Source organism: Eleutherodactylus coqui, chromosome 2, assembly GCF_035609145.1.
Source record: "Eleutherodactylus coqui strain aEleCoq1 chromosome 2, aEleCoq1.hap1, whole genome shotgun sequence".
NCBI lineage: Eukaryota > Metazoa > Chordata > Amphibia > Anura > Eleutherodactylidae > Eleutherodactylus > Eleutherodactylus coqui.
In genome coordinates, this window is record NC_089838.1 from 8,813,953 (window position 1) to 8,827,105 (window position 13,153).

The window sequence follows — 13,153 nt, forward strand, 5'->3', positions numbered from 1 at the left end:
GGGAACATGCCGGAAGTGAGGACGCGGTGTCACAGAATCAGTCTTCCCCCAGCTGTTGCTCACGTGTAGGAGAGTCTGACCCCAGGAAGGTGAGTGATGGGAGTACTTCGGGCGTCACGGGCGGCTGCTGGAGGGTGAGGGCGAAGGAGGCCTGCTGGGAGTTGTGGTTCTATCAGGTGTAATGAGGGGTCACGTGGTTTGTGCTATAAGCAGAGTTATAGACTAACTTCCAGCATCACGTGGGGAAGGTTACAGCCATTATGTCATAAGTTTTGCGCCTTGATATAATCAGAGAGTGATGTCGGCAGTAGACTAGCACCGTCGCCGTGCCGGCCATTGCATCCCCTCAGTCACTGGGCCCAAGGAGTGTCAGCTGCTCTGTCCATCATCAGGTGTGCCAACCTCTGTGCTGATCTCTCCCCCTGAGGAGCGCCAGCCGCCGTGCCCACCTCTGCTCCCGAGGAGCGCCAGCCGCCGTGCCCACCTCTGCTCCCGAGGAGCGCCAGCCGCCGTGCCCACCTCTGCTCCCGAGGAGCGCCAGCCGCCGTGCCCACCTCTGCTCCCGAGGAGCGCCAGCCGCCGTGCCCACCTCTGCTCCCGAGGAGCGCCAGCCGCCGTGCCCACCTCTGCTCCCGAGGAGCGCCAGCCGCCGTGCCCACCTCTGCTCCCGAGGAGCGCCAGCCGCCGTGCCCACCTCTGCTCCCGAGGAGCGCCAGCCGCCGTGCCCACCTCTGCTCCCGAGGAGCGCCAGCCGCCATGCCAATCTCTCCTCCCGAGGAGCGCCAGCCGCCGTGCCCACATCTGCTCCCGAGGAGCGCCAGCCGCCGTGCCCACATCTGCTCCCGAGGAGCGCCAGCCGCCGTGCCCCTCTCTCCTCCATAGGAGCACCCGCTGCTGTGCCTGTTCCCCTTCTCTTGAGGAGCGCCTGCCGGCGTGCCCATGACTGCTCGTGAGGAGCGCCAGCTGGTGTGCCCATGTCTCCTCCTGAGGAGCACTAGCCGCCGTGCCCATCTCTCCTCCATAGGAGCACCAGCTGCTGTGCCTGTTCCCCTTCTCCTGAGGAGCGCCTGCCGGAGTGCCCATGTCTCCTCCTGAGGAGCGCCTGCCGGAGTGCCCATGTCTCCTCCTGAGGAGCGCCTGCCGGAGTGCCCATGTCTCCTCCTGAGGAGCGCCTGCCGGAGTGCCCATGTCTCCTCCTGAGGAGCGCCTGCCGGAGTGCCCATGTCTCCTCCTGAGGAGCGCCTGCCGGAGTGCCCATGTCTCCTCCTGAGGAGCGCCTGCCGGAGTGCCCATGTCTCCTCCTGAGGAGCGCCTGCCGGAGTGCCCATGTCTCCTCCTGAGGAGCGCCTGCCGGAGTGCCCATGTCTCCTCCTGAGGAGCGCCTGCCGGAGTGCCCATGTCCCCTCCTGAGGAGCGCCTGCCGGAGTGCCCATGTCCCCTCCTGAGGAGCGCCTGCCGGAGTGCCCATGTCCCCTCCTGAGGAGCGCCTGCCGGAGTGCCCATGTCCCCTCCTGAGGAGCGCCTGCCGGAGTGCCCATGTCCCCTCCTGAGGAGCGCCTGCCGGAGTGCCCATGTCCCCTCCTGAGGAGCGCCTGCCGGAGTGCCCATGTCCCCTCCTGAGGAGCGCCTGCCGGAGTGCCCATGTCCCCTCCTGAGGAGCGCCTGCCGGAGTGCCCATGTCCCCTCCTGAGGAGCGCCTGCCGGAGTGCCCATGTCTCCTCCTGAGGAGCGCCTGCCGGAGTGCCCATGTCTCCTCCTGAGGAGCGCCTGCCGGAGTGCCCATGTCTCCTCCTGAGGAGCGCCTGCCGGAGTGCCCATGTCTCCTCCTGAGGAGCGCCTGCCGGCGCGCCGCAGATCGCAGTGTCACGTTGCCTTTATCGCAAGCAATAACATGGATCTGGTGGCGCTGCTGCCCGCTACACAGCAGTAGAAGGACCTGCAGCGTTTGGCTCTCCTGCGACTGTTGTGACGAAGTTCACCTCCATTACTGGCGGCGTGACCCTGCAGTCTGTGGGGGTCGCCGCCCCCCTCGCCATGATCATGCTGATGCCCCTTTGGATCTGTACTGTGCCGCTGACGCTCGTCCGTTTCTCGTCCCGCAGGCGATCATTTACCAGAAGCAGGAAACGAAGCTGACAGATGTTCCTCCGAGCCGCCACGCAGGTGCGTACAAAGACCTCCGTATATCTGTGCCCAAGGGGGGGGTCCTGGCTGTGCCATCAGTCTGCCGGAGGGCGGTGGAGGACGGCCGGCACTTGCTGTGAACACTTACAGCGGTTGTTCCATGTCTGCATTTCATGGCTGAGGTAAGAGACCCGCGACGGTTTCCTGACCGCCTCGCCGTGTTTTACAGAAACCGCCGAGGCTGCAGCGTTACGCGCTTACGTAACTCCCATGCACTTCAATGGGACTTAAAGGGGTTTTCCGGGACTAAGTTACTGATGAGCTGTCTTCAGGATCGTTTGGGGTCGTCCTCCAGTGGGCGCCACAGCTTCTCTCAGGCCAGGAATGTCACATGATTAGTCACATGGCATGAATGCAGCTTTGTGGTTGGGCGGAGCTACAATACGCGGTACAGCCGCTATACAATGTACCACGTTGTGCCTGGTATGGACTGAAGAGACAGCGGCACTTACCCTTCAGTCAGCTGATTGGCAGGGGTCCCGAGTGTCGGAACCCCACCAGTCCACTATTGATGACCTGTACTGAGGGTGGTTACATAATTTGGCTCATCAATAGTTTAGTGCTGGAAACCCTTTAAGGAAGCAGCCGCGGGCGAGGAGGTTCGGGGAAGCGGCCGCGGGCGAGGAGGTTCGGGGAAGCGGCCGCGGGCGAGGAGGTTCGGGGAAGCGGCCGCGGGCGAGGAGGTTCGGGGAAGCGGCCGCGGGCGAGGAGGTTGGGGGAAGCGGCCGCGGGCGAGGAGGTTCGGGGAAGCAGTCGTGGGTTTTTCCTCAGTCATGAAACGTTGAGATGGGAATACCCTTTTATTGGGCACCCTGCCAGTTCATTAACGCTTTAAGGACCAAGCGCGGTAAATTATACGGCATTCCGTCCTAGACTTTAATCCCCGCTGATAGCAGAAGCAGGGTGCCAGATTAAAGCCTCTGCTATTGCAATCAAGCAGGAGCAGGTCGGGTCCTCAGCTGTCAGACATAGACGAAGACCCAGAGGAGAAGCGCGAAGCTACATACACGGGGCTCAATGAGTGCGATGTACTAAAAAGTGAAAGTGACCAGCTCTGCCAGCGTCTACTGTCACACTAGGGAGATGTTTCCCCCCTGTAACTGGGTGCTACAGCGGAAAAATGTCAAATAACATCCAATATAAATGTCCCCCAGAGGTCATGTGGGGTCATAGATGGGAAAAATAAGTAAAAAAAAAAAAAAAATTACAGAATAAAATAAAAATATATATCTAAAAAAAAAAATTGCCGTACGCGCCCTGTGATCCCAAACTATTCAGTTTAAATATATCTACGGGTGAATACAAACGGGCGGAAATTCCGTGGGAACATTTCTCACTGAATGTGCGCCCGTGCCCGCTGCCATAGGGTGGCATTGGTGCGTGCAATCCTATGCAGACAGACGCGATTTGACTGCGGGAAAACTCATGTGGTAAAGAGATCGCGGCACGTCCTATTTCTGTGCGGACCTCACAGAAGCCCGCACAGAAATGTCACCGCTGACCCGCCGGCATATCGCAAAGCAGAGAGAAGACGCCAGAGGAGGTGAGCCGCAGGTCACTGCAGGGGCACGGGGGGCATCCCCCACAGCAAGATCCGACCCGGCCGTCTGCATTCACCCTAAATGTCCAAAACAAAATGCAGAACCCATTCCTCTACTTTATTGTAGCGTAAATATACTAATTTAGGTTTTTACCCGTAATAAAACTAAAAATCGGGGGAAAAGTCAGTGAAAAAAGAGATCATACAATCGCCCAATGTATCGCTGCAAAAAAAAATGTAGCAAAAATAATTTTGGTAGCTGAAGGTAAAAAAAAAGGGCAGTAAAACCACCACAGGGGTGAAAAGTGTCTGGTCCTTAAGGGGTTAAGGAAGCCAGCTGTCGGGGGGGGGGGGGGGGGGGGGAATTGTGCGAGAGACGAATGTGAACGCCGTTCTTCTGAGTGGAGTCAGACACACGAGCGCATTGGGAAAGGAAACGCGGCATGTTCTATTATGCTGTGTGCTCTCGCAACGCAGCGCCCATTGCTGTCAACAGGGCGGCGGCGGCGGCACGCCGTACGATGCGAGGTTTCCCCAGGATTAAACTCTGCTGTGACTGACGGCCGCGGTGGCGGATTGCTACATCCCCGAGGTACTGCGAGGCGTGGGGACATCACGTGTTGGCAAGCGATACCAGGCTGTGGTTCATGGCCCGATGGCGCACTCACCCGCGGGAACTTAGCCTCATAGCCTGAAAAATATGTAAAACAAGGTAAAAGTTAAAAAAATGCCAAAATAATTACAAAAAGTGCTAGTAAAATGTGACTAAATGAAATAAAAAAATCGACACGTTGCACTTTTTTTGTTTCCTGGGAGTCCGGGAGCCGAGACCCCCGCCGATCACTAAAATGGAGCAGCAGAAGTGCTCCTCGCGGACGACCGGCCCGTGGCGTTTCTACTGAGACCGGCGCTGATCAATAACCGCATCGGCTGAGCGCTGCTGCTTCGTTCTAGCGATTGGCGGGGTCTCAGCAGCTGGACCCCCTGTGATCATTATTTTATTCTTTTTTTATACTGCAGCTATATTTTAACCCTTTCCAATCCAATGTCGGGCCTGCCCCAACATCATCATTTCCCTCCACAGCTCCGATGTCGGGGCAGGCCTGACACTGCAGTGCAGGAGTGCATCTGCACCCAATCATCAGACACATCGGGTGCAGATACACTTCTGCACTGGTCCTCATCGAGGACCCCCAAGGAGAAGGCAGAAAGGGTTTTTAACCCTTTCTGCCTTCTCCTTTACACCTGACCCCCAGCCGTCACGTGATCGCCGAGTCGGGAGGCAGAAGGGAGAATGCGGAAGACGCCGGACAGGTAAGCAGGCCCCCCCCCCCCCCCACGGTGCAGTGAGCATCTGTACCCTCCTGAACTCTGTCAGTTCAGGAGGGTGCAGGGAAATGTATTTTTTCTCATCCATTCTCACCAGCTCCAATTTATTTGGAGCTTGGGAGAATGAAAGAGAAAAAATAATTGGATTGGAAAGGGTTAAATGACTTTTTAGTGTAAGTTTTTTTTTTTAAGCGCACCTGACACACACACACTGGTAATCAAGATCGTCTTTTCCAAAAATCCGGCTTCTGAGCAATTGGGCAAATCTGTAATCTCCGGGTTTTGGATCCTCCTGCATTTCTGACCGACTCCTAATATTGCTCACGTTTTCTCTTGTCTCTGATCAGATTTTCCGGCAGGCCGTCCGGTTTCAGACATCGGAGTCCGGGGTTCTGGAAAGATGTAAGTAAGATCTCCGTATTCTGCGTCCTTGAACAAAAATCACTTAAAGGGAAAGTGTCATCAAAAAATGGCCCCTTATATAAATGAAATATTTGGTAAACGTATTTTTTAACAATTTGCTTTTTTTCAATATGGCGATCTTTATTAACGGCGTTTTCTGACTCAAAAATTATTGTTTTGAAGCCCACCTGGCACATTCCCTAAGCCCACCAATCCTCCCACAGACCTGTTAGTAGAACATCTCGAGCCCCCACGTGGCTCCTGCTCGGCTTGGTAATCTCTATCGCTTTCAGGCACAACACTTTTCAGATCCCTTTTATGTTTTTTTTTAATGATGAAATTGCTCGTTCTAACCTGCAGATGGCGCTGTTGCACAGATGAGGCAGTTACTATATTTTTCGGACTATAAGATGCACCCCGGGTATAGACAACTGAAAAGAGGAATACATATTTCATACTAATTTAAACATCTCTGGGGGGTCTAACAAAGTTGAGGGGCTGCCGTCTGTAACTTTGGTGATGTTGTGTAGAAAAGGGGGTTAATAGTCAACAGTCAGATCCTATTAACCCTTGTGTGTCCATTCAGGCAATGGTGCAAGCGCATACGTTCACATTATACAAATACACGTCTCTGCTACATGCGCATACACAGAGCTATGCAGCATACACCACTCTGTTACATACATGCAGACACACACACAGAGTTCATACAGCTCTGCTACATACATGCAGACACACACAAACACAGAGTTCGTACAGCTCTACTACATGCGCATACACAACTCTGCTACATACATGCAGACACACACACAGCTCTGCTACATGCACTCACCTGCAGCTGGCATATTAAACACTGATTTTCTTACCACTAAATCCCCATACACAAGTGTAGTAACACATGACCGCTAACTAGACATCTAAGGTCCTTCTGGTAGTGTAAGACCTTTGATCTTTGCTATTGACTGTGTGTACAGAGAAGGAACTGCTTCCCCAGGGTAGTCATCCCCAGCGTTACATCCTAGGGGCATCAGACAGGGAGGACTGCGCAGCCGCGGTATGTATGGCTGTAGAGTTTTCCATGATAACCGATCAGCTCACTCCTGGATCATTAAGGTTGTGGTCAGGGATCTCTGGATCTATCAGACCTCCCTGACTCTGGACGATAAGGTGTCTTACAGTCACAAAAATACACTATGTATCACCTCTCTATATCCTGTCATTGGCTTATGAAGACAAACTTTTCTAAGGGTACGGTCACGCGACAAAGCATAAGTCAAGATCCGCAACATTGGTGTGGATTTTGCCGCAGATCCTTCAATTGAAAGGATGAAATCTGCTGCAGACCTGTGTGTGAACGTACCCTATGGTGGTTTTAGATGGGTAGATAATCTGCCGTGCTAGGTACTGCCTGCAAACAATGAACATGGTGGTCAGCGTTTCTTCCTTATGCCTACACAGGCAGATTGGGGACGATCGATCAGAATAAATCAGTCGATCAGCCGGTGATCACAGTGATCGGGGGGGTATTTACACGATCTGACAAGCGGGCGGACGAACGCTCTAGCATGTCAAGACCCCAAAATTGAAACCGCTTCAATATTCAGCAGATCGTTGCGGGTCCGGCTTCAGAAACCTGTCTGAGAACGGTTCTGTCTGTACTGATCTGGGAGTGCACTAGAGACGAAACCGAGAGCTCCCCCTGCTGGGTCCACCGGGATGGCGGCACATCATTTATATTGCCAGATAAAATAAGAAAAAAAAGAGGAATGAGAAGATCTAATAAAAAAATAAATCCCCAAAATAACATAAAAAACTTACATTTTTCTTGCCATAAAAGAGAATTACAATTTTTTTTCCCTTTTCTCTTGTTTGTATTCCAGCCCTGAACCGGGTGCAGATATTGGGCAGAGTCGGCCAAGACCCGGTCTTGAGACAAGCTGAGGGCAAGAATCCGGTGACCATCTTCTCAGTAGCCACCAACGAATTATGGAGGTCGGGGGAGAGCGAGGTGTTCCAGACAAGTGAGAACATGTTTCTTAAGGGGGGGTTTTGGGCTCAAACTGATGACTTGTCTTCTGGGTAGGCCATCAGTAGATGATGGGCTGGCATTGCCCGCTTGGGACCCCCGTCAATCAGCTGATGGTCCGGTCCGCTGCAGTGTCATCAGCAGATAGGAGAAAGTGGGAACTTCAACTTAATTCCCATTGAAATCAGTGGGAGCACCGCGCTGCTACTGCACTTCCTGTCCCAAGCAGGAAGTGGAATAGCAACACGGCGCTCCCATTGATTTCAGTGGGAGTGAAGCCAGCCCTCCCAATTCCTTCCCTGTCCGCTGATGACATCTGGCCTACTTTAGCTGATGGATGCGGCCCGATCAACCCGACAACATCCGGCCCGATGAGCTGATGGACAGGGGTCCTGAGTGGCGGACCCCCAACTATCAACTACTGATGGCCTATCCAGATGATAAGTCATCAGATGAAAAGAGCCCAGGCTACTCTTCAAGTAGTTTTTGCCTAGAGGGGTCTACACCCCAATTCTCCCCTCCACTCCTCCCAGGAATGAAGGGATAGCCGCGGACACCTTACTCTCGCGGACACTTTACTCTTGTCTCAGAAACGGCGCCCATCCATACAAGTGGTTGTACCCGGTACTGCGGCTCAATGCCATTCTATTCCACTGCGGCCATCTTTCTTTTGGAAAGTGGGGGATGGGTATAAGTACAAGTCATATCCTAACCGTAATGCATAGTAGAAACTGTGACGTTTTCCCCCATGACCTCGATGTGCGCTGCGCCATACTTGGGTCATACGCTGCACCCCAATCTGCTCATACTGGTTTTTCAGGTAGGCTGAATATATTATGTGGCATTATCTTTCAGCGGGCGACATCAACCAGAAGACGACCTGGCACAGGATCTCGGTTTTTCGCCCTGGGCTGCGGGATGTGGCGTTTCAGCACATCAAGAAAGGGTGAGTCCATCATAAACACGGGAGGAACTACAACTCCCAGAATGCCCTGAAGTTGCAACCGGTTTGCAGGCTATGTAGGGAAATTGCTTATATGGCAACTCCTCAGCATGTGATCTGCTTATTTACTCCTCAGCGCTCGGGTCTACGTGGAAGGCAAAATCGATTACGGCGAGTATGTTGATAAGAACAACGTCCGCAGGCAGGCGACCACCATCATCGCAGGTGGGTGACGACAGCGGCTGGTTGTGTCCGCAGAAGGCACAAGTCCCATAAGAATCTGGGGGGATGTTTATATATGTGAAAAAAGGATGTTTTTTATAGCTCCGCCTACTATCCTAAAGTCCGGGAGACCTCCCACCACTAGGGGGAGCTCACCGATTATGCTATGTGCAGTGAGCTCCCCCTAGTGGCAGTCAGAATTTTTACCCCTTGTGTCTATGCAGGGAATGTGGAGCCCAGTATTAGGCAAATGGAGTTCCGAGCGCTAAAGAGATAGCGGATGGAATGGATCGGCTCTGAAGCGCGTTACCTCCGTGTCTTCTTCTGGCTTGAGGGCTGTTTATGGTTCAGTTGTCTTTCTAGATTTTGCAAGCAGGGGGCAGCAGCATACCTCTATAATATAAGGCCGGGCTCACACCACCAGATTTGTATTGTGGATTCCCCAATCGCCGAACACGCAGGTGATGTGCGGTAAAACACGGGCATTGAAAGGCGTGTAGTTACACATTGTGGATTCCGCGAGCGGAAGAAACCTCACAGTAGGCTCCTTTCACTGCGGATTCTGCGCAGATGGCCTCCAGTGATGTCAATGGATGCGTCCGTGGGCAGGGGCACTATTGTACTATGTTTACAGCTCTGGAGTATAATACAGGATGTAACTCAGGATCAGTACAGGATAAGTAATGTATGTACATAGTGACTCCACCAGCAGAATAGTGAGTGCAGCTCTGGAGTATAATACAGGATGTAACTCAGGAGCAGTACAGGATAAGTAATGTATGTACACAGTGACTCCACCAGCAGAATAGTGAGTGCAGCTCTGGAGTATAATACAGGACGTAACTCAGGATCAGTACACGATAAGTAATGTATATACACAGTGACTCCACCAGCAGAATATTGAGAGTAGCTCTGCAGTATAATACAGGATGTAACTCAGGATCAGTACAGGATAAGTAATGTATGTACACAGTGACTCCACCAGCAGAATAGTGAGTGCAGCTCTGCAGTATAATACAGGATGTAACTCAGGAACAGTATAGGATAAGTAATGTATGTACACAGTAACTCCACCAGCAGAATAGTGAGTGCAGCTCTGGAGTATAATACAGGATGTAACTCAGGATCAGTACAGGATAAGTAATGTATGTACACAGTGACTCCACCAGCAGAATAGTGAGTGCAGCTCTGCAGTATAATACAGGATGTAACTTAGGAACAGTACAGGATACGTAATGTATGTACACAGTGACTCCACCACCAGCAGAATAGTGAGTGCACCTCTGGAGTATAATACAGGATGTAACTCAGGATCAGTACAGGATAAGTAATGTATGTACACAGTGACTCCACCAGCAGAATAGTGAGTGCAGCTCTGGAGTATAATACAGGATGTAACTCAGGGTCAGTACAGGATAAGTAATGTATGTACACAGTGACTCCACCAGCAGAATAGTGAGTGCAGCTCTGGAGTATAATACAGGATAAGTAATGTATGTACACAGCGACTCCACCAGCAGAATAGTGAGTGCAGCTCTGGAGTATAATACAGGATGTAACTCAGGATCAGTACAGGATAAGTAATGTATGTACACAGTGACTCCACCAGCAGAATAGTGAGTGCAGCTCTGCAGTATAATACAGGATAAGTAATGTATGTACACAGTGACTTTCCTGTTTATGCAGATTGGTTCTATATATATAATTTGGCGCGCTGTGGTGGACATACCCTTTAATTGCTCTGTTTATAATTTTTGGTCGTTGAAGTATTACTGGGTGGACGTATCCTTCAGGGTGTAAATTAGGATTCCATCTCGTCTAGACGCCCCACGCAGCAATCCTGAGGATGTTCTGTATGGAGGCTGCCAGCTTAATGCAGCAGAGAGAATATTACTTTTATTAAATAGTCTCGCTGTGAGTTCTGCTGACAGAATAATCGCTGTCCGGGATCCGGCTCTGAGCAAACCGGGTGGAGATAAATAGATTAAATCTGCATGCTGAAGAGGCCGCCAACTTGTTGCTCTCCAGCTGCTGTGGAACCATAACTCCCAGCATGTCCTGACAGCCTCTGGGAGGTCACAGGAAAGCATTGGGGGACACCCACTGTACTATTCTGCAAGAAGTAAGTCAGAACCATCCTGGTGAAAAGTTAACCATTAATGCAAAACTCCGCGTGTCTTATAATTCGAAGTCAGGGGGTCCGGCAGCTCCTTAAAGTGGACACGTCGTGTGTCTGCCGCGGGGCACAGCTATGCTGACTCTCCTTCCTCTTCTTTCTTCGGACTTGCCTCCCTTCATTGATACGGACTCTTCTTAGACCCATCAAGTCGATGGTCTCCACTCACGGTCAACGGGCGATGTCGGGTTTCCTGCGCCCACTGACGTTCACTGTGATTGGAGGAGACCACCTGCCTGACACATTAATGGCGCCAGATCCTGGATCTAAGAAGAGTGAGTATTGGTGAAAGCAGGTGAATAATCCAGAAACACAGGCAGCGATAGTGGGGCCACAGTTGTAAATTATGGGGCCAGCCTCACTGACGGAGACACGTGACAGGTCCCCTTTAAGAGCCGCTCCTGATCATTGGGATCCTGATCATGTCGCTGCACAGCTCTCTCCCTGCCCGGCACTGATCTGTCTGATTCTAGGGCCGTAGGAGAAGCTGAACGAGGCTGGATCCTGGGATGGTTGGTAGACCACCAGCTTACAGCCACGACTATTAACCCCTTCCCGCTCTCCGGCATGGACGGACTCGCTTTGCTATGGAAGGGAAGGACGTTTAATCTTGGCTATGGTGCTTCCTGCAGCCACGGAATTGACAAGCTGCTCCATTGGGCTTTTCTTTGTCCGTTAGTAGGATGGGCTGGGAAGTTTCCATACTTTTGCACAGAAGGGGTTAACCCCTTCCCTCCCCATGATATAAGGGTACGTCATGGGAGCGGGGAATTCCTGGAAAATGACGTACCCCTACGTCATAGGGATAGCGCGAGATCTATCCAGCAGCGGCAGCCGTCTGTCACCGATAGCTGACCACCTGCTGTTAACCCCTTCCCTGCCGCATTGGAAGGGTTCACAGAGGTAGAGCGCGCCCTCTGTGAAGTTGCTGGGCTCTCGCAATATAATCGCAGAGAGCCCAGCTGGTTGCTATGGCGTCCTGTATTGCCAGAGCCTATGATCGCTGCATAAGCGATAAGGCATGGCAGGACAGAAGTCCTGCCGTGCCTTATCACAGCGATCATCAGTGCTGTGCTGTAAGTGCCCCAGAGGGACACAAATAGTGTAAAAAAAGATAATAAAAATGTACAAAAAAGAAAAGTGTAAAAAAAAAAAAAAAAACCTTTTTAGGTGCTTTTTCTCATATTAGCATAAAAAAAGGTGAAAAAAAATTTAAATCCCACATATTTGGTACCAACGCGTCCGTAACGACGTGTACAATAAGTTACGCGCTGTTTATTCTGCACGACAAAAAAGCGTAATAAAAAAAATGCTAAAAAAAGGCAAATGCTAATTTTTAGCATTTTGCCTGCCAAAAAATGCAATAAAAGTGATCAAAAAAGCCGTATGTTCCCCAAAATGGTACCAATAAAAACTACAGCTCGTCTCGCAAATAAACCCCCACAGAGCTCCGTCCATGGAAAAATAAAAAAGTTACAGGACTTTGAATGCAGCGATTTAAAAAAAAAAAAAAAATTCAAAAATAAGGGTTTTATTGCAGAAAAGTGGAAAAACCTAAAAAAAAAATATAAGAATTTTGGTATCCGTTGTAACTGTACCGACCCGCAGAAAAAATGGATTGTGTCATTTATGGCTGCATGATTACCGCTTGAAGCGGACAGCGCTGTTCATGATGCAGTGGCCAAGGCTGGTAATGCAAGTACAGCTCCTGTTGATTTCAGGAGTCTGGGAAAGCTATGTGATCATCCTGCTTTCCTAAACACCAGAAGAACGATGGAGAACGCAGGATGTGTAGCTGCTTGTCTGCCAAGGCTAGATTTATTGAAGTATTTCCGTTTTTCCCACGCTGCTGTGATATTAACGTTGCGGTTTTTCATTTTCCCTTTGCAGACAACATCATTTTCCTGAGTGACCTGCGGGACCGACCCTGATAGCTCCGCCTCCTCCGGGGTGTCCTGCCCTGATAGCTCCGCCTCCTCCGGGGTGGCCTGTATATACAGATATTAGGATCGTGAACGTTCTTTCTTGCTGACTTTTTCTTTGTATATTCTTAAGGAAATAAAAGGTTTTCTAAGAGCCGCGCGTTCTGCTCCGCGTTCTGTCTTCATCCAGGAGCCGCCATCTTGAAAAATATCAACAAACTCGTTTTACAGGCAGGTTATACATATTTCACTGTTTCCTGATTTGTGAATAGAATGCTAGTAAAGACTGACACAAATGCAGAGGAGTTGGGGGTGGGGGGCAGGAATGGGGCGAAGCTTTACGTAAGAGCATATTAATAGTCTAGTCATGGTCTTCGGAAAACTTGGAGTCGACCGATCTGGTGATATG

The 13,153-nt window shown here is 51.1% G+C and overlaps 1 protein-coding gene across 1 annotated transcript; it reads left to right on the top strand.

Moving 5' to 3' along the window:
* On the top strand, positions 1-12,898 carry SSBP1 (single stranded DNA binding protein 1). Its single transcript, XM_066590293.1, has 7 exons — positions 1-89; positions 2,103-2,163; positions 5,401-5,455; positions 7,336-7,476; positions 8,337-8,427; positions 8,561-8,649; positions 12,713-12,898. Exons 2-7 carry the CDS (start codon positions 2,140-2,142, stop codon positions 12,751-12,753), a joined length of 441 nt encoding a protein of 146 aa, XP_066446390.1. The 5' UTR covers positions 1-89; positions 2,103-2,139; the 3' UTR covers positions 12,754-12,898.
* The last annotated feature ends 255 nt before the right edge of the window (positions 12,899-13,153 follow it).

Excerpts from the sequence above, each read along its gene's own strand:
- SSBP1 (XM_066590293.1), top strand. The coding sequence starts at position 2,140 with ATGTTCCTCCGAGCCGCCACGCAG. Across the intron at positions 5,456-7,335 it reads GTCCGGGGTTCTGGAAAGAT|CCCTGAACCGGGTGCAGATA; the intron begins GTAAGTAAGATC and ends TTTGTATTCCAG. Across the intron at positions 7,477-8,336 it reads GAGCGAGGTGTTCCAGACAA|CGGGCGACATCAACCAGAAG; the intron begins GTGAGAACATGT and ends ATTATCTTTCAG.